This window comes from Nomascus leucogenys, chromosome 19, assembly GCF_006542625.1.
Source record: "Nomascus leucogenys isolate Asia chromosome 19, Asia_NLE_v1, whole genome shotgun sequence".
Taxonomy (NCBI): domain Eukaryota; kingdom Metazoa; phylum Chordata; class Mammalia; order Primates; family Hylobatidae; genus Nomascus; species Nomascus leucogenys.
In genome coordinates, this window is record NC_044399.1 from 71,050,031 (window position 1) to 71,070,956 (window position 20,926).

General features: G+C 43.1%; 1 protein-coding gene across 1 annotated transcript in view; it reads left to right on the forward strand.

Moving 5' to 3' along the window:
- TEKT1 (tektin 1) overlaps window positions 1-20,536 on the forward strand; it is a 31,880-nt gene extending 11,344 nt beyond the window's left edge. The window contains exons 3-8 of the mRNA XM_003274593.4: window positions 1,109-1,274; window positions 4,130-4,258; window positions 4,790-4,933; window positions 7,047-7,269; window positions 17,598-17,794; window positions 18,308-20,536. Of these exons, the coding sequence (XP_003274641.1) occupies window positions 1,109-1,274; window positions 4,130-4,258; window positions 4,790-4,933; window positions 7,047-7,269; window positions 17,598-17,794; window positions 18,308-18,515 (1,067 nt within the window). The 3' untranslated portion in view covers window positions 18,516-20,536. The remainder of the gene's footprint in view (window positions 1-1,108; window positions 1,275-4,129; window positions 4,259-4,789; window positions 4,934-7,046; window positions 7,270-17,597; window positions 17,795-18,307) is intronic.
- The last annotated feature ends 390 nt before the right edge of the window (window positions 20,537-20,926 follow it).

A 20,926-nucleotide genomic window follows, 5' to 3' on the forward strand; every position in this document is an offset into this window, starting at 1 on the left:
GCAAACTAGAGAGCAACTCATCCAGCAGGGGGAGAAGGTGCTCTAGGAGAGACATCTCCAAGGAAGAAAGAAAACTGATAGCTTACTTGGTGGGTTGGAATATATTGAGGGCATATTGAGAAAAAATTAATAATATAAAGACAGTGAAGCAATCACTATGCTACCCATTTTACTATCTCATAATGTCATGTTGCAAACCTCAAATATATACAATAACTTTTTTTTTAAAAAACAGAGTCAGTTTATGGAAGTGGAAACTGACACTACAATACAACCAGCACATTATGACTTTAAGATTCAAATGCTGAACTACTCATTATCAATTAAATATATATATAATATATAGTTTTCCTAGTATAATCAGTCATTTTTTACTGATAGTGCCTAATAAATCTGCCTTTAATTATCATTTAAAAAAGAAAGTGAAGCAAAAATGCCATTTTAACTCCTCCCCGAGACAGAAAATTTTATAAGAAAAGAAATGTACTACAGTGTATGATAGGGCTCAGGTGTAAATAACATTTATATATTTACAAAATATAAATAAACAATAAGTTTGCTTATTTATTGTTTAACAAAATGGTGATACAACCATATTGGGAGATGGAAGTATGCTGTGTGAGCTGGTTAAGAGCAAATCATTATCTTTCATCACAGGAAATTAATGTATAATATCAAAACTGATAATGAGTGAATAGCAGTATAAGCAAATGTCAGAAGAAAGTGATAAGCATGTTTAAAGTGGCTGCCCCAGAAGGTGGGCATGGGTGGGTACAGGTCAGAGAGTTTTAATTCTTTGTGATACTATTTGACTTTTCAAACAACATACACTTATATCTTTGATAAAATTAAAAGTTATTAAAAACAGTGGGCACCAAAGAACTAGTGGGTATAGAATGATAAATCTGATGTGGACTGTAAGAAAATATATCTTCCTTCCTTCCTGCAAATAAACATTTAAAAAGATGAAAAGACACCCCAAATAGCACAGCGCTAAGAGGAAAAGAGCATATCATAGGTAGTTTTAAAACAGTCCTCAAGTTTCTAATTCAAATGTTGGCTACCTTGGGGTAGATTAACCCTGGTGTAACTTCCCTGTGTGCTTCAGAACAGAGACTTGAGGAAGTCCGGTTCTGGAAGAAGGAGTTAGATGACAAACTTGAGCAGCTTGTGAATGTAATCAATGATCTACTCGTATATAAGATCAGATTGGAAAAAGCCCTGGAGAGATTGAAAGAGCCCTTGCACATTACTGAGACGTGCCTGGCATACAGGTAGGAGTGAAGGGCCCTCAAATGATTCACGTGTTGTGACAAATGAGATGCTGGGTAGTAAATGCTGGCTGTGCGCGATGGTGAATTAGAACACGGCAATTGAGCAGGTGTTCTTTTAGAGCCTGAAGTTATCCTGGCATGCCCCTGGTGCTGGGCAGTGCAAGGGGCACTGGACTTGGTTCATGCCTCAACTCTGCTCTTGACTAACTCAACTCAAATATATGTTAGGACTAGGTTTGGCTGTGGGTAGCAGAAAACTCTAAAATAACATTGAATTTAAAGAAAATGATTTCTTTCTCTCTTACATTCAAAGAGCTTAGAGATAGTCAGTCCAGGGTTGGAATGGTGGGCCACAGTTTTAGGGTTCCAGGCTTTGTCTATCTTCTTGTTCTACTGCACATGGCTTTCACTCCTAATGTTACCTCGTGGTTTAAGATGGCAGCTGGAGCTCCAGCCATTATGTCTACATTCCAGCAAGTAGGAGTGAGTGGGTTCTGGCATTCATCATTTCTATTTGCATCCTACTGACAGAACTTAATCACATGGCCACACCAACAGAAGCTGGGAAATGATTGGTTTTACTTTGGGCAGCCAGGTGCTCAGCTAAAAAGCCAGGGGTTCTGTTGCCAAGGAAGAAGGTGAGAACAGACACTACAGCTCCCAGGGGACAGTCTGTCTCTCCCACGCAGAGCCACACGGAAGCACTTTGTAATCCAGACAGCACCATAGGAACATGCTTTTGATTATTATTTCCCTCCTATAAATCCAGTGAGTAGAACGATCCTTTCTACTCTGGGGTGATGCTGGTTTCCAGACCTGGGTCCTGCCGCAGCCCTAGCTGGAGTGCCCTGACAGGTCTTCTTGCTGTTAGCATAGTCCCCTATAATCTAGTGCACCCTCCACACTGCCTGTTGAGTGAACTTCTCCAAATGCAAGTTTTTCCCGGTCACCGCCATGCTTAGAATCCTTCAAACCCCAATGGCTTCAAGATAAATTTTAAGCTTCTTAGCTTAGCAAACCAAGGTTCTTCATAATAGGGCCCCCAGTGACCTCTCTGGGTCCATATCTTGTCCCCAGTAGTGGGATGTGCTTAGGTGTGTAGAGCTACTTGCAGTTTCTCAAATGCACCATGCCCCTGTCTTCCTGGAAAGCCCTATTCCTTCCATAAGCTTAACCAGGACCCTTTGCAGGAACCAGGCAGCAGTCTCCCCAGCTAGATTTAGAAAGTCTATGAAGCAAAGAGAAATAGCAGCTCATCAAAGAGCTCAACACCCAGTTGGCTCAAATCTAAACCTAAGAATAATGATAATGTAGAGGCTGCTAAGTTTATTGAGCATGTACTATGTGCCAGGTACTGTAGCTTATGCTTTTATAGCTCATTTGTAGTGTGCTACAATCCTATGAAGTACTAATAATTACCCCTATTTTACAGAAAAGGAAACCAAGGCACAGGTAGGTTATATGGTGGCTGAGGGCACCCAGCTAGTGAGTAGGGGAACCTCCTTTCCAAGCACTATCATGCGGGTTGAAAAAGAGCAAAACGTCATGCAGCAGGGTCAGTTCGGGAGGAGGATGGCATCTTGGCTAGAAGCACATGTGACACACAGTTCTGTGACACTGGGTAGACCACTTAATCTCTCAGAAACTCAGTTTCCCCATCTGTACTTGAAAGGGCTAAGAAAGAATGTTTATATATAAATAAAACTCAGCACAATGCCTGTCACGGAGTGAAGTGCTCACTGGCAGAGGCAATATTACTATTGGCGTTATTATTATTCATAGTTATTATTATTCATAGTTATTATTACTATTGGAAATGGAAAAAAAGTCCATTTGGCTGCAAATCAAAACCACAGTGAGATATCATCTCATGCTAGTTAGAATGGCCATCATTAAAAAGTCAGGAAACAACAGGTGCTGGAGAGGATGTGGAGAAATAGGAACACTTTTACACTGTTGGTGGGAGTGTAAATTAGTTCAACCATTGTGGAAGACAGTGTGGCGATTCCTCAAGGATCTAGAACTAGAATTACCATTTCACCCAGCAATCCCATTACTGGGTGTATACCCAAAGGATTATAAATTATGCTACTATAAAGACATATGCACACGTTTGTTTATTGCGGCACCATTCACAATAGCAAAGACTTGGAACCAGCCCAAATGTCCATCAATGATAGACTGGATTAAGAAAATGTGGCACATATACACCATGGAATACTATGCAGCCATAAAAAAGGATGAGTTCATGTCCTTTGCAGGGACATGGATGCAGCTGGAAACCATCATTCTGCACAAACTATCACAAGGACAAAAAAACCAAACACCGCATGTTCTCACTCAGATGGGAGTCGAACAATGAGAACACTTGGACACAGGGTGGGGAACATCACACAATGGGGCCTGTCAGGGTGTGGGGGGCTGGGGGAGGGATAGCATTAGGAGAAATACCTCATGTAAATGATGAGTTGATGGGTGCAGCAAACCAATGTGGCATATGTATACCTATGTATCAAACCTGCGCCTTGTGCACACGTACCCTAGAACTTAAAGTATAATTTTAAAAAAATACAAAGAAAAGAAAAAGAGAGAGAGAAAAAAAGTCCATTTGGCATGTTTCAGACCAAGTGACCAGTCATCAATCAATTTTTCTTCATTGTATTCAAATTGTATTCATTTGGATATTTTGAAGTCACATAGACACCAACTAATATCTGTCACCCACTGTGTCATCGGATGGATCGGGTGACACTCAAATCAGTTGTACAGGTAGTTCTGAGTGTGCAGACATTAGCCAACGTTGAGTCACCTCATGTTGCACGTGTTGGCTGAGTGGCTGCCTTTCCCCCTGCCAGGGAGAAACGCTTTGGCACTGACCTGGTGCATGACACAGTGGAGCATGAGCTGATAAAGGAGGCTGAGATCATCCGGGGCATTATGGCTCTGCTGACCCGTACCTTGGAGGAGGCTTCTGAGCAGATTCGGTATGACTCTTTGGCCTGCCCTCCAAATCTCCACTGGGAATTTTGAGAAGAGGCAGTGTCCACAAAAGCCGGGCTCCATGGCACAGAAAGAAAGGGGTTCAATATTCCCACTCCCACTGTGTCCCCAGATCGCCCCAGCACTCAGGGTAAGAGCTGGCCACATCCCTCATACATGGCAGCCGCCCTCTGGTAAGGGTGGGGCTGGAGCTGGATTTCACCCTGGTTATAAACTGGAGGACGCTGGAACCCACTGGTGAGGCTGACCCGTCACATATAGTAGGCTGCGATGGTGACATTGGAAAATGTCACAGTAGAAGGGAGAATCTCCAAGTCCATGTTTGGTTACGTTGATTTGTCACCGGGCATCAAATGGTATACGGATGAGTGCTGGGGTGATGGGTGGGGGGGGGTCAGCACCATCATCCTGCACCAGACCTAGCTGCAGCTTCACTTTCCAGGACCTCCCCGAGGACCTGTGGGTGCCACCTGGGCACTCCAGAGGCAGAAACCCAGTTTGCTTTCTCCCTTCAGGATGAACCGCTCTGCCAAGTACAATCTTGAGAAGGATTTGAAGGACAAGTTTGTGGCCCTGACCATAGATGATATCTGCTTCTCGCTCAACAACAACTCACCAAACATCAGATACTCCGAGAATGCCGTGAGGATTGAGCCAAAGTGAGTGGGCCTGACCGTCTTCCTCCTTGCTGGTGATGTCCTAGTGCTTCTCAGACAGGCAAGACCTAGCGGCTCGTCCTTGCAGCTGGCTGAGAGCTTGGAAGTGGTGGGTTGGGGCAAAGACAGTGTTGAATGGTGACCTTCGCATCGGGCCCAGAGGCTGCTGATCCTCCAGGTTAGGCCCACTAACTAAGAAAGTCTGACATAAAACCTTTAAACCGTGAAAGAATAAAACAATTTATTCCTTTATCTATACATGTTTTTAACAAGTAAAAGAATCTAAAAATGTATGAAGAGCAAGTTAATTTTTCTCCTTTCCTTTTTTTCTTTTTTTTTTTTTGAGATGGAGTCTGGCTCTGTTGCCCAAGCTGGAGTGCAGTGGCACGAACTCGGCTCACTGCAAGCTCTGCCTACTGGGTTCACGCCATTCTCCTGCCTCAGCCTCCTGAGTAGCTGGGATTACAGGTGCCCACCACCATGCCCGGCTAATTTTTTGTATTTTTAGTAGAGACGGGGTTTCACCGTGTTAGCCAGGATGGTCTTGATCTCCTGACCTCATGATCTGCCCGCCTCAGCCTCCCAAAGTGCTGGGATTACAGGCGTGAGCCACTGCGCCCAGCCTCCCCTTTCCATTTTTACATCCACTGAGATAACTGGTGTTAGCTGCATGTTCATACAAACATATGTACATATGCACTCACACACGTATGGTAAACTTTGTTTAGTTTATAAAAATGAGATGATACTATGTACCTTTTCTGTGACATCTAATTTGCATTTTTCAGTTAACATTATATCACAGCCTAACTCACTCTAATTTTTAAAACCTTCTGTTTGGAATGAAACATACATATAGAAAAGCGCAGAAGTTCGTAGCATTTTCATTGTGTGAGTTAGCTTTTGCTATATAATAAATTATCCCAAAACTTTGCAGCTTAAGACTATAAACATGTATTATCTCATGGTTCCTTGGGTGGGGAAGCCAGGCCCTGTTCAACAGGATGCCCCGGGCTCGATGTCTTCTGAGGTTGTAGTCAAGCCAGGTGCCAGGGTTGCAATCCATCTGAAGGCTTGACCTGGGTGGGGTCCAATTCCAAGCTGATTGTGGGTGATGGTGGGCCTTGGTTCCTTGCCTTGTGAATTTCACCATGGGGTGTCCCATGACATGGCAACTGCTTTCTCCCATAATGAGTGATCCGAGAGAGAGAGAGAGAGAGAGAGAGCCGATGACAGAAGCCACAGTCTTTTTTATATCCTAATCCCAGAAGTGACATCCTTCTATTTGTCAGAAGCAAGTCAATAAATTCATCCCATACTCAAGGCGAGGGGACTACACAAAGGCATGAACACCAGGAGGGGGGATCACTAAGGGCCATCTCAGAGGCTGCCTCTAATCACAAACTGAACAAGCCTCATATCACCACCAGGTCCAGAAAGAAAACATTATCACCATCCCTATCATCCTGTCCTCTTCCAATCAATAGTCCCTCCCTCCATCCTGAAGGTAATAACTTTCCTGACTTGTAATAGGGTGGTTTTGCCTGCTTTTCATTAAACAGCATTATAAACTAGATATGTGTGTGTGTGTGTGTGTGTGTGTGTGTGTGTGTGTGTCTGGTTTCTTCCAATTAACATTATTTTGAAGTTCATCAGTGTCATTCCAGAAGATAGTTCCTCTTCAAATGAGTAATTTATTCACTTGTTTATTTAAATCTGTATAGATGGATGGTTTCTATTTTATTCAGTGTAATCTATTACATTAGTATTTATTTTGATGTTCAAATTATCTCTAGCTGAGCATTCTCACCCAAGTTACTTCATTTTTCTGAGCTCAGTTTCCCTCATCTGTAAAATGGGGATTAGAAAAGTTAGCTCACTTGGCCGTCATGAGGATTAAATGAGATAATGTCTGTAAGCTGCCAGCCCAATGCCAGAGTAGGGAGGTTGCCCAAAGTGACAGCTATTGATACTGCCAGACCACTATTTGCTCTGCCTAGAGACAGGGTATCATTCTAGGTGCTTCTGATGAGAGGAAGGTGTAGCTCATCCCTCTCTCTCAACCCCCTTCCCCACCCCAAATATGCTGTGAATGAAAGCGTGGGATCTGTTTCAGCTCCGTGAGTCTGGAAGACTGGTTGGACTTCTCCAGCACCAATGTGGAGAAGGCTGACAAGCAGCGGAACAACTCCCTGATGCTGAAAGCCCTGGTGGATCGAATCCTGTCCCAGACAGCCAATGATCTGCGCAAGCAGTGTGATGTGGTGGACACGGCATTCAAGAATGGGCTGAAGGATACCAAGGATGCCAGGGACAAGCTGGCTGTTCATCTGGCCAAGGTGAGGTCCCTTGAGGGAGCATGGAAGAAGAGCAGATTCAGGAGCTTTCACCATGGAAAACAAGAATGCCCCCTGGGCCAGACCGCTAGACTTCTGGGCTTGGGATATTGGGTTAACTTGTGGGCAAGTGTCACTCATATCTCTCCAGCTTAGCAGCAGGCTTTGCATTTTTGGGGACTGGAGTGGGACTTTGCCCCACTCTGGGTCTTCATTGTCACTCACTACTGCAGAGAACAGAAATGCAGATGACAGAGCCCTGAGGCAAGAGACAGGATGCTTAGGGGCTGGCTGCAGCTTTGTGCCTGGCTGTCTTCCCACTCCAGTTGCCATTTCTCCGTATGTGAAATACGGAAATGGACTACATGCTCTCACGTGTCCTTTAGGACTCTGAAGTTACAGGAGTCGATGTAGCCAGTTTTTCCAAACCTGGTTGGAGCTTTAGGACTCTAGCTGGTCGTTTCTCCTGGTTATCCAGTGTTGTGCTGGTAAACTGGCTCTCAGAGGGTGTTTTAGTCCACTTTCACACCACCGTAAAGAGCTACCCAAGACTGGGTAATTTATAAAGGAAAGAGGTTTAATTGACTCACAGTTCCACATGGCTGGGGAGACCTCAGGAAACTTACAGTCATGGCAGAAGGTGAAGGAGAAGCCAGCACCTTCTTCGCAAGGCGGCAGGAGACAGAAAGAGTGCAGGGGAAACTGCCACTTTTAAAACCATCGGATCTCCTGAGAACTCCCTCACTATCATGAGAACAGCATGGGGGAAGCTGCCCCCATGACCCAATTACCTCCCACCAGATTCCTCCCTCAACATGTGGGGATTACAATGCAAGATGAGATTTGGGTGGGGACACAGAGCCAAACCATATCAGAGGGGGTTAGTATTTGTACTGCAAATACAAAGTGGGAGCATTTGTACTACAGATACCGGCAAATTCTACAGATTAGGGTCCTTCCTGTGGAATTTGTTGATGCCTGTAGTACAAGTACTCCCACATTCATGGATTTCAAGCTACCCATTTCAGCAGGCCACTGTCAGCCCACCCTATACTTTACTGCTGGTGAAGCTGAAACAGAGAGGGGAAGGGCCCCAGGGCGGCAGGGTGGGAGTGGAGCCCAGGCCTTCTCAGCCCCTGAATCCCTGCCCTGCTGCCACATCCTGAATACTCCCTCCCAGAGCTCAGAGTCCAGTTGTGGACAAGATTTATTTCTGTGATGTGCAGGAGAAACCACAGTATCATCGAGGGTGAAACTGCAATATTCAGCAAATGGAGAGGTAGACGAGCCTAGTGGAAATGGGTAGACATCAGAGCCAGATATCTTGGGTTTGAATCGTGGTTTCAACACTAGCTGTGTGACCTTAGGGAGACCCTGAAGCCCCCTGTTCCTTAGTTTCCTCCTTGATAAAATGGGGAGAAACAATAGTCTTCCTCAGCCAGAGTTAAGTTAGACAACTCATATAAAATATTTAGAACAGCACCTGGCAAGTATACACTTCACACACACACACACACACACAGAATTTGCATATATGATCAACATATATCATACATATAAATAATAAAAATTAGTTGATTGAGATGATGATGATGATAGCCAAAGAATAATCCAGAGACTTCCTAGTGGAATAAGAACTTAGTATAAGCCTTGAAAGATGGATCTGAGATAGGAGAGGGGTGAGGAGGGGAGAGCACTGAGAAGAGAAGAGAGGAAGAGAAGAGGCTAAGGAGCAGAAACAAAGACACACTGGTAATAAAACAATAAAATAAGATGTCACGGCCAGGCGCGATGGCTCACACCTGTAATCCCAGCATTTTGGGAGGCTGAGGCGGGTGGATCACCTGGGGTCAGAGATTCAAGACCAGCCCAGCCAACATGGTGAAACCCTGTCTCTACTGAAAACACAAAAATTAGCTGGCTGTGGTGGCGCATGCCTGTAATCCCAGCTATTTGGGAGGCTGAGGCAGGATAATTGCTTGAACCCAGGAGGCAGAGGTTGCAGTGAGCTGAGATTATGTCATTGCTATCCAGCCTGGGCGACAGTGTGAGACTCCATCTCAAAAACAAAACAAACAAACAAAACCCACAGAATGTACAACACAAACAGTGAACTCTAATGTAAACTGTGGACTTTAGTTAATAATAATATATCAATATTGGCTCACCAATTGTATTAATAACAAATGTACAACACTAATGGAAGATGCTAATAATTAGGAAAACCTGGGTAGGGGGAGAAAGCATATGGGAACTTTACTTTCTGCTCAATTTTCCTTTAAACCTAAAACGGCTCTAAAAAAATTGAAGACTATTACTTAAAAAAAAAATTCTTGTTTCACAGTCTGTACAAAAACAGGTTACAGACTGGATTTAGTTTGTAGGCCATAGTTTGCTGATTCTTGATCTCACTCATAGCAGTAGTAGTTTTATTATAAGTGTATTGTTATCCATGTATTTTGGATGGTTAAGGTATTTGTAAAATTTAAGAGATTTGGCGGGTGGAGCCAAGATGGCCGAATAGGAACAGCTCCGGTCTACAGCTCCCAGCCTGAGCGACACAGAAGACGGGTGATTTCTGCATTTCTGTTTGAGGTACCGGTTTCATCTCACTAGGGAGTGCCAAACAGTGGGTGCAGGAAAGTTGGTGAAGTGCACTGTGCACGAGCCGAAGCAGGGTGAGGCATTGCCTCACTCGGGAAGTGCAAGGGGTCAGGGAGTTCCCTTTCCTAGTCAAAGAAAGGGGTAACAGGCAGCACCTGGAAAATCGGGTCAGTCCCACCCTAATACTGCGCTTTTCCAACGGGCCTGGAAAACGGCACACTAGGAGATTGTGTCCCGCACCTGGATCGGAGGGTCCTATGCCCACGGAGTCTCGCTAATTGCTAGCACAGCAGTCTGAGATCAAACTGCAAGGCGGCAGTGAGGCTGGGGGAGGGGCGCCCGCCATTGCCCAGGCTTGCTTAGGTAAACAAAGCAGCCAGGAAGCTCGAACTGTGTGGAGCCCACCACAGCTCAAGGAGGCCTGCCTGCCTCTGTAGGCTCCACCTCTGGGGGCAGGGCACAGACAAACAAAAACTCAGCAGGAACCTCTGCAGACTTAAATGTCCCTGTCTGACTGACAGCTTTGAAGAGAGTAGTGGTTCTCCCAGCACGCAGCTGGAGATCTGAGAATGGACAGACTGCCTCCTAAAGTGGGTCCCTCACCCCTGAGCAGCCTAACTGGGAGGCATCCCCCAGTAGGGACAGACTGACACCTCACTTGGCCGGGTACTCCTCTGAGACAAAACTTCCAGAGGAACTATCAGACAGCTGAATTTGTGGTCTCACGAAAATCCGCTGTTCTGCAGCCACCGCTGCTGACACCCAGCCAAACAGGGTCTGGAGTGGACCTCTAGCAAACTCCAACAGACCTGCAGCTGAGGGTCCTGTCTGGTAGAAGAAAAACTAACAAACAGAAAGGACATCCACACCAAAAACCCATCTGTACATCACCATCATCAAAGACCAAAAGTAGATAAAACCACAAAGATGGGGAAAAAACAGAGCAGAAAAACTGGAAACTCTTAAAAGCAGAGCACCTCTCCTCCTCCAAAGGAACGCAGTTCCTCACCAGCAACGGAACAAAGCTGGATGGAGGATAACTTTGACGAGTTGAGAGAAGAAGGCTTCAGGCGATCAAACTACTCCGAGCTATGGGAGGAAATTCAAAACAATAGCAAAGAAGTTAAAAACTTTGAAAAAAAATTAGAAGAATGGATAACTAGAATAACCAATGGAGAGAAGTGCTTAAAGGAGCTGATGGAGCTGAAAGCCAAGTATCGAGAACTACATGAAGATTGCAGAAGCCTCGGTAGCAGATGCAATCAACTGGAAGAAAGGGTATCGCTGATGGAAAATGAAATGAATGAAATGAAGCGAGAAGTTTAGAGAAAAAAGAATAAAAAGAAATGAACAAAGCCTCCAAGAAATTTGGGACTATGTGAAAAGACCAAACCTACGTCTGATTGGTGTACCTGAAAATGACGGGGAGAATGGAACCAAGGTGGAAAACACTCTGTGAGATATTATCCAGGAGAACTTCCCCAATCTAGCAAGGCAGGCCAACATTCAGATTCAGGAAATACAGAGAACACCACAAAGATACTCCTCGAGAAGAGCAATTCCAAGACACATAATTGTCAGATTCACCAAAGTTGAAATGAAGGAAAAAATGTTAAGGGCAGCCAGAGAGAAAGGTTGGGTTACCCACAAAGGGAAGCCCATCAGACTAACAGCTGATCTCTTGGCAGAAACTCTACAAGCCAGAAGAGAGTGGGGGCCGATGTTCAACATTCTTAAAAAAAAGAATTTTCAACCCAGAATTTCATATCCAGCCAAACTAAGCTTCATAAGTGAAGGAGAAATAAAATACTTTACAGACAAGCAAATGCCGAGTGATTTTGTCACCACCAGGCCTGCCCTAAAAGAGCTCCTGAAGGAAGCACTAAACATGGAAAGGAACAACCGGTACCAGCACCTGCAAAAACATGCCAAATTGTAAAGACCATCAAGGCTAGGAAGAAACTGCATCAACTAACGAGCAAAATAACCAACTAACATCATAATGACAGGATCAGATTCACACATAACAATATTAACGTTAAATGTAAATGGGCTAAATGCTCCAATTAAAAGACACAGACTGGCAAACTGGATAAGGAGTCAGGACCCATCAGTGTGCTGTATCCAGGAAACCCATCTCATGTGCAGAGACACACATAGACTCAAAATAAAGGGATGGAGGAAGATCTATCAAGCAAATGGAAAACAAAAAAAGGCAGGGGTTGCAATCCTAGTCTCTGATAAAATAGATTTTAAACCAACAAAGATCAAAAGAGACAAAGAAGGCCATTACATAATGGTAAAGGGATCAATTCAACGAGAAGAGCTAACTATCCTAAATACTTATGCACCCAACACAGAAGCACCCAGATTCATAAAGCAAGTCCTGAGTGACCTACAAAGGGACTTAAACTCCCACACAATAATAATGGGAGATTTTAACACCCCACTGTCAACATTAGACAGATCAACGACACAGAAAGTTAACAAGGATATCCAGGAATTGAACTCAGCTCTGCACAAAGTGGAGCTAATAGACACCTACAGAACTTTCCACCCCAAATCAACAGAATATACATTTTTTTCAGCACCACACCACACCTATTCCAAAATTGACCACATAGTTGGAAGTAAAGCTCTCCTCAGCAAATGTAAAAGAACAGAAATTATAACAAACTGTCTCTCAGACCACAGTGCAATCAAACTAGAACTCAGGATTAAGAAACTCACTCAAAACCGCTCAACTACATGGAAACTGAACAACCTGCTCCTGAATGACTATTGGGTACATAATGAAATGAAGGCAGAAATAAAGATGTTCTTTGAAACCAATGAGAACAAAGACATAACATACCAGAATCTCTGGGACACATTCAAAGCAGTGTGTAGAGGGAAATTTATAGCACTAAATGCCCACAAGAGAAAGCAGGAAAGATCCAAAATTGACACCCTAACATCACAATTAAAAGAACTAGAAAAGCAAGAGCAAACACATTCAAAAGCTAGCAGAAGGCTAGAAATAACTAAAATCAGAGCAGAACTGAAGGAAATAGAGACACAAAAAACCCTTCAAAAAATTAATGAATCCAGGAGCTGGTTTTTTGAAAAGATCAACAAAATTGATAGACCGCTAGCAAGAAGAAAAGAGAGAAGAATCAAATAGATGCAATAAAAAATGAAAAAGGGGATATCACCACCGATCCCACAGAAATACAATCTACCATCAGAGAATACTACAAACACCTCTATGGAAATAAACTAGAAAATCTAGAAGAAATGGATAAATTCCTCGACAAATACACCCTCCCAAGACTAAACCAGGAAGAAGTTGAATCTCTGAATAGACCAATAATGGGTTCTGAAATTGTGGCAATAATCAATAGCTTACCAACAAAAAAGAGTCCAGGACCTGATGGATTCACAGCTGAATTCTACCAGAGGTACAAGGAGGAACTGGTACCATTCCTTCTGAAACTATTCCAATTGATAGAAAAAGAGGGAATCCTCCCTAACACATTTTATGAAGCCAGCATCGTCCTGATACCAAAGCCTGGCAGAGACATAACCAAAAAAGAGAATTTCAGACCAATATCCTTGATGAACATTGATGCAAAAATCCTCAATAAAATACTGGCAAACCAAATCCAGCAGCACATCAAAAAGCTTATACACCATGATCAAGTGGGCTTCATCCCTGGGATGCAGGGCTGGTTCAACATACGCAAAACAATAAACGTAATCCAGCATATAAACAGAACCAAAGACAAAAACCACATGATTATCTCAATAGATGCAGAAAAGGCCTTTGACAAAATTCAACAACACTTCATGCTAAAAACTCTCAATAAATTAGGTATTGATGGGATGTGTCTCAAAATAATAAGAGCTATCTATGACAAACCCACAGGCAATATCATACTGAATGGGCAAAAACTGGAAGCATTCCCTTTGAAAACTGGCACAAGACAGGGATGCCCTCTCTCACCACTCCTATTCAACATAGTGCTGGAAGTTCTGGCCAGAGCAATCAGGCAGGAGAAGGAAATAAAGTGTATTCAATTAGGAAAAGAGGAAGTCAAATTGTCCCTGTTTGCAGATGACATGATTGTATATCTAGAAAACCCCATCGTCTCAGCCCAAAATCTCCTTAGGCTGATTAGCAACTTCGGCAAAGTCTCAGGATACAAAATCAATGTACAAAAATCACAAGCATTCTTGTACACCGATCACAGACAAACAGAGAGCCAAATCATGAGTGAACTCCCATTCACAATTGCTTCAAAGAGAATAAAATACCTAGGAATCCAACTTACAAGGGATGTGAAGGACCTCTTCAAGGAGAACTACAAACCACTGCTCAATGAAATAAAAGAGGATACAAACAAATGGAAGAATATTCCATGCTCATGGGTTGGAAGAATCAATATCGTGAAAATGGCCATACTGCCCAAGGTAATTTATAGATTCAATGCCATCCCCATCAAGCTACCAATGACTTTCTTCACAGAATTGCAAAAAACTACTTTAAAGTTCATATGGAACCAAAAAAGAGCCCACATCGCCAAGTCAATCCTAAGCCAAATAACAAAGCTGGAGGCATCACGCTACCTGACTTCAAACTATACTACAAGGCTACAGTAACCAAAACAGCATGGTACTGGTACCACAACAGAGACATAGATCAATGGAACAGAACAGAGCCCTCAGAAATGATGCCGCATATCTACAACTATCTGATCTTTGACAAACCTGACAAAAACAAGAAATGGGGAAAGGATTCCCTATTTAATAAATGGTGCTGGGAAAACTGGCTAGCCATATGTAGAAAGCTGAAACTGGATCCCTTCCTTACACCTTATACAAAAATTAATTCAAGATGGATTAAAGACTTAAATGTTAGACCTAAAACCATTAAAATCCTACAAGAAAACCTAGGCAATACCATTCAGGACATAGGCGTGGGCAAGGACTTCATGTCTAAAACACCAAAAGCAATGGCAACAAAAGCCAAAATTGACAAATGGGATCTAATTAAACTAAAGAGCTTCTGCACAGCAAAAAAAACTACCATCAGAGTGAACAGGCAACCTGCAGAATGGGAGAAAATTTTTGCAACCTACTCATCTGACAAAGGGCTAATATCCAGAATCTACAATGAACTCAAACAAATTTACAAGAAAAAAACAAACAACCCCATCAAAAAGTGGGCAAAGGACATGAACAGACACTTCTCCAAAGAAGACATTTATGCAGCCAAACACATGAAAAAATGCTCATCATCACTGGCCATCAGAGAAATGCAAATCAAAACCACAGTGAGATACCATCTCACACCAGTTAGAACGGCCATCATTAAAAAGTCAGGAAACAACAGGTGCTGGAGAGGATGTGGAGAAATAGGAACACTTTTACACTGTTGGTGGGACTGTAAACTAGTTCAACCATTGTGGAAGTCAGTGTGGCGATTCCTCAGGGATCTAGAACTAGAAATCCATTTGACTCAGCCATCCCATTACTGGGTATATACCCAAAGGACTATAAATCATGCTGCTATAAAGACACATGCACACGTATGTTTATTGCGGCACTATTCACAATAGCAAAGAGTTGGAACCAACCCAAATGTCCAACAACGATAGATTGGATTAAGAAAATGTGGCACATATACACCATGGAATACTATGCAGCCATAAAAAATGATGAGTTCATGTCCTTTGTAGGGACATGGATGAAACTGGAAAACATCATTCTTAGTAAACTATCGCAAGGACAAAAAACCAAACACCGCATGTTCTCACTCATAGGTGGGAATTGAACTATGAGAACACATGGACACAGGAAGGGGAACATCACACTCCGGGGACTGTTGTGTGGTGGGGGTAGGGGGGAGGGACAGCATTAGGAGATACACCTAATGCTAAATGACGAGTTAATGGGTGCAGCACACCAACATGGCACATGGATACATATGGAACAAACCTGCACATTGTGCACATGTACCCTAAAACCTAAAGTATAATAATAAAAAAGAATAGCAATGAAAGGTGAAAAAAAAAAGAGATTTGGCCTGTTTTTTAAAAATTTCTTTAAAATATATAATTAAATAATTGTTTTAGCCTTATGATTTTGGTTGAAACTTTAAATTTGAAGATAGCATTAGAATATTTAAGAAAATTTAAAACATCTTTTTTTTTTTACTAATTTATTAGATTGACAAATCTATTTAAGAACTCCAGAAGGTCTTATTTGTTAAGATAATTCAAATATTTTAAAAAGTTATATATCAAATTTATAAATGCTGCTTTAAATAAATATTCAAAGGACTTTAAGTAAGTTTGAAGTGGGAGCAATTATCAGTCGAAATCAGCTTAAAGTAATTGCTAATATCTGCTAAATTTAAAAGTAGCATATCTGTGAACTGGACTTATGAAAACTTTAAGAAGTGTTTAAAAAGAAGCTTAAGAAAGCCAAGTGCAATTTCTGGACCTCATTGGGATGTAATTTGGACAAACCAACTCTACCAAAATATATGGAACAATTGGTGAAATTTGATCACTAAATATTATTATAATATTAAAGAATAAGTCTTTTGTCTTTTTTTTGGTGTGATAAAGGTATTGTGGTTATGTCAAAAGAAAAAAAAGAATCTTATGCTTAGAAATACACACTCAAATATTTAAGTGAAATATTTAACTAAAAGGACATAATATCTGGGATCAGTTTTAAAATAACTAAGCTGATGGACAGGAGTATAGATGGAGCAAGACTGGCCACACACTGCTCATTGCTGAAACTGATGATGAGTGTGCAAGGTTCCTTAGTCTATCTACTTTTGTGTATATTGCAAAAGTAGATGTACAAGTTTAAAAAAATGCTTAATGAAGAAATACATTTTAAACCAGTTAAATATTAATTTTGTTAAAACCAAGTAACTTAAAAGTAGTCTTTTTCTTTTCTTTTTTTTCTGAGATGGAGTCTCACTCTGTCCCCCAGGCTAGAGTGCAGTGGCGCGATCTTGGCTCACTGCAACTTCCGTCTCCCGGGTTCAAGTAATTCTCCTGCCTCAGCCTCCTGAGTAGCTGGGATTACAGGTGTGTGCCACCACGCCGGCTAATTTTTGTATTTTTAGTAGAGTTGGGGTTTCACCGTGTTGGCAGGCTGGTTTCGATCTCCTGACCTCATGATCTGCCTGCCTCGGCCTCCCAAAGTGCTGGGAGTATAGGTGTGAGCCACCGCATCTGGCCTAAAAGTAGTCTTTTTCTGTGCATAAAGTCACTCACAAAAATAACAACCAAACTCAGACCTAACTGCTCCTTCTTTCCCCATGCTTCCAGAGGACAGAGCTGGTGCTAGCAGGGTAGGAGTGGTGAGGAAATAGGGCAGCTTTCTGCTCATGATACAAAGGTACCCTGTACCAAGGTGAGCAAGCGGCTTTGAGCAGTAGTGAGATCCCCATGCTGGCCAGGCCTTTGCTGAGGGCATTCTCCTGTGGGTAGATGAGGTGACAATGGCCCGTCCTGTCCCTTGAGTCCATAAGGTTCTAAGTCTTTTGTGACCTTGCCCACCAGCAATCACTGCTTTAGGGAAGAGAGATCAGACTCACTCTAGCATGCTGCTGAAGAAGAAATCTGAGGTTCCCTCTTCCGAAAATTACAACCCATCTGCTGTCAGCTGTTGAGTTTTGAGGAGCAGAGCTTGGCCTCACCTACTCTAATCCTTTTTGTAAGGTCATGGAAGAGATTGCTTCCCAGGAGAAAAATATTGAAGCTCTTGAAAAAGCCATCCTTGACCAAGAAGGGCCAGCCAAGGTGGCTCATACGCGCTTGGAGACCAGGACACACCGGCCGAACGTGGAGCTGTGTCGTGATGTCGCACAGTATAGGCTAATGAAGGAGGTTCAAGAGATCACCCACAACGTTGCAAGGTAGGCTAGCAGCCAGTGGGCAGAGGCCCTTCGGGTCTCAATCCCAACCTGGATTTCAAGCAGAGGCTAGATAGTGACCAGCAGGGTCAATGAAGCCGGCCTGCTCTGTAACGCTTGAGGAATGCCCCCTAGAGGGCAGCCTCCACCACCTCCCGCCAAAATGGTTGCCTTGGAGAAAATGGATCCCAATATTGAATGATTCTCAAGAAGCCCAAATCCAGATGTTTAGGTCAAATCTGCAGTTTTAAACATCAGCATTTCATAAGGTGTCTACGTCATGAATCTGGCCTGTGGCCACCAAATTGAAATCTCTGTCTTTTTTTTTTTTTTTATGGCCTTTTCAGTATGCATTTTATTCTAAAATTAGTGAGATCTCTGTCTTCGTGAGGAGAGAGGAAGGGGAAGAGCACATATCAATTTGGCTCCTGCACTGAACACTGGGGAACATTCTTTCCCTTGAAAAAGCAATGCATAGAGAGAAATTATTCTCTTCTGTTCTTCCCTTTCTCCTAGATTAAAGGAAACTTTAGCCCAAGCTCAGGCAGAGCTGAGAGGGCTGCATCGCAGACAGCTTGCCCTGCAGGAGGAGATCCAGGTCAAAGAGAACACCATTTATATCGATGAAGTGCTGTGTATGCAGATGAGGAAATCCATCCCACTTCGGGATGGGGAAGACCATGGGGTCTGGGCCGGGGGCCTCCGCCCTGATGCTGTCTGCTAATAGTAAGGCTAGTTCCAATTCTCATTAAACCACATCATAAACAGTAGTTAGAGTAGTACAGACCTCTCATTTCAGGCTGGCAGGGCCTCTAGCCAGCCTGCTGCAACCTCTTGGCTGGCATTCCAAGCCTGCTCAGGGGGCTGATTTTGGGGCAAGTTTCTTTTCTTATGCTGGCGTGGTGTTTGCCTAACAATTCAACTCCATATTTTAGCACAGGCCACTCTTATAATATCACAGGACTTGGGGCCCCAGGACAGGGTTTCAAGACATTTCAGTTCAGATTCAATTCAATAAAGTAGTTGGGCTGGATCACGTATGTAGACCATGCCCCTCTTGCTCATGAGATGGGATGCTAACCTTTCTCTTGGCTCGCAAAATTTCTTTTCTCTAGAAAATAATGTGTTTTTTTTACTCTGAAATACTCAAATAACATAAAGAAAAAAAAAATTCCATTCATGCCATGGGTTCAAGTCAATGGTTAAGACTGTAGGTTCTGGAGTCTGCCATCTGCGTATAGGACCTCCAATCATCCCTACTCACAGGGCTATGGGGGCGTTGAATGAGATCACCTCCGTAAAGGGCTTCGTACTGAGCCTGTATCATGGGGCAGTGAGTGTTTAATGAATGTGAGCCATTGTGAGCAGTCCCACCCTATACCAACATAATTTCTGCACAATTGTACTCATGGCATAAACTCAATTTCAGGATTATTTTTTTCCTTCACTGCTAATTATTGCAAGCCTTTGTTCATGTTGCTAAATTGTCTTTATAATTATTTTAATGGTTACGTACCTCTTTACAAGTTTTCAGCAAGACTGTTTTATATACTTACTGTTTCTTTTCCAAAAAGAGCTCTACTTGTGGGAGGTTGCCTTCCGCTGAGCTGCAGCAGGTCAGAGATCTATGTGGGCAACTGTCAAAGGAAGACCTTTGCTGTGGGAAACTGCTCATTCGTTCCTTATTCCGCTAACACTGAAGGAACACCTTCCAAGGATGAGGCTTACCATCTCAGCACCATGTGCGAAGCTGCTGCTACACTCTGCTAACATTTGGTTCCCTGATGCTTTTGGGCACCTGATGGTGTGGGGCTCAGGAGACCTAGCTTCTAGTTCCAGCACTACCAGGAAAGTGTCTCTCCTTCCTTAGGGCCACCTGGAAAGTAAGGAATGGACTATATCGTCCGGAACTCTTCCTAACCTTGCTGTTCCCTGAATCTGGCTGTCTAGCTGCACATATGGTGTCATAGGGCACAATGATAATTCAGAGTGTGGGCCTAATTCCTGGGAGCTTTGCAATCTAGGTGCTCCTTGGTTCAGAGACTCTTTGCCATCAGAAAGGGATGTTCCCAATCTGGGATGGAGAAACCCCCTTTGAGGCCAAAAGCACTGGCTTAATTCTGTTAATTCTGATTTATGCTACCCCAGTGCTGAACGTCTCCTCTCAGAGTGCTCAGCAAATACACAGCCCTTCCCATGCCCCAGTCAAGGAGGGAGGCCCCTCTCTGCTCACTGGGAAGCCTCTGGGTGCTCTTCTGTTCTGGCTCGGAGGAGTCCAAATAGGCCTTCCCAGCTCACTGGGCAGACCTCAGAGTTTCTGCTAACTTAGCAGGGTTATGAGGTCTGTGCCAGAGGATGTGGCCAGCAGGGTGTGAAGACATTGGGCAAAATCCTTCCTTGTGAATACAGCTCTCAGAGGCAGCCAGCCTCAGTGGTGGATTCAAATCTCAGGCTCTGCAGGGAGATGTGATTCAGATCAGCTGGTGGATCAGTTCCACGCTCTACCTGTGGTGTGATCCCAGCCAAGTTACTCAACTGCCCCGAGCTTCAGTTGCCTAATCTGTAAATAAGACTAATAAAGCCTAGATTGGCGAGATAACGTGTGGAAGGCTCTCAACATAGTTCTGGAACACGCTGCTTTTAAGGGAAATGTGATTTTGATTATGGTTGAGGCCATTTCTCAACATGTAGACACAAAATGCGGAAACATCTAAGATTTCAAGAAATCAATGTTTTGTTAGTAAACCTGCTCATGCAATTCCTAGGTCTTATTGGGTATCAGCGTGTTTCACAAATGAAATCTGGTCTTAGCCTGTGTTTCATGAAGGACATTTGCAATTAGCCTTTGTAGCTACTGATGAAGGCCACCCTGTTCCATACCCCTCTGACCCATCGAAGCCAGATATCTTTTCAAAATGAAACACAACTTTCTTCATAGATAATACAAAATTTATTTTTAAATACCATCACTTAAATTGGGAGTCATTTAAACTTGAATTTTCTTAACATAGAACCAAAGTTGAACATGTCTATAATCCACATAATTAAAAGAAACCCAGGAGCAAAGTTTCTGTCTCTTCCGTGGTTCATTTGGCAGTGACGAGTGGGAATCCTCCCGGCTAGCACAGGATTTTG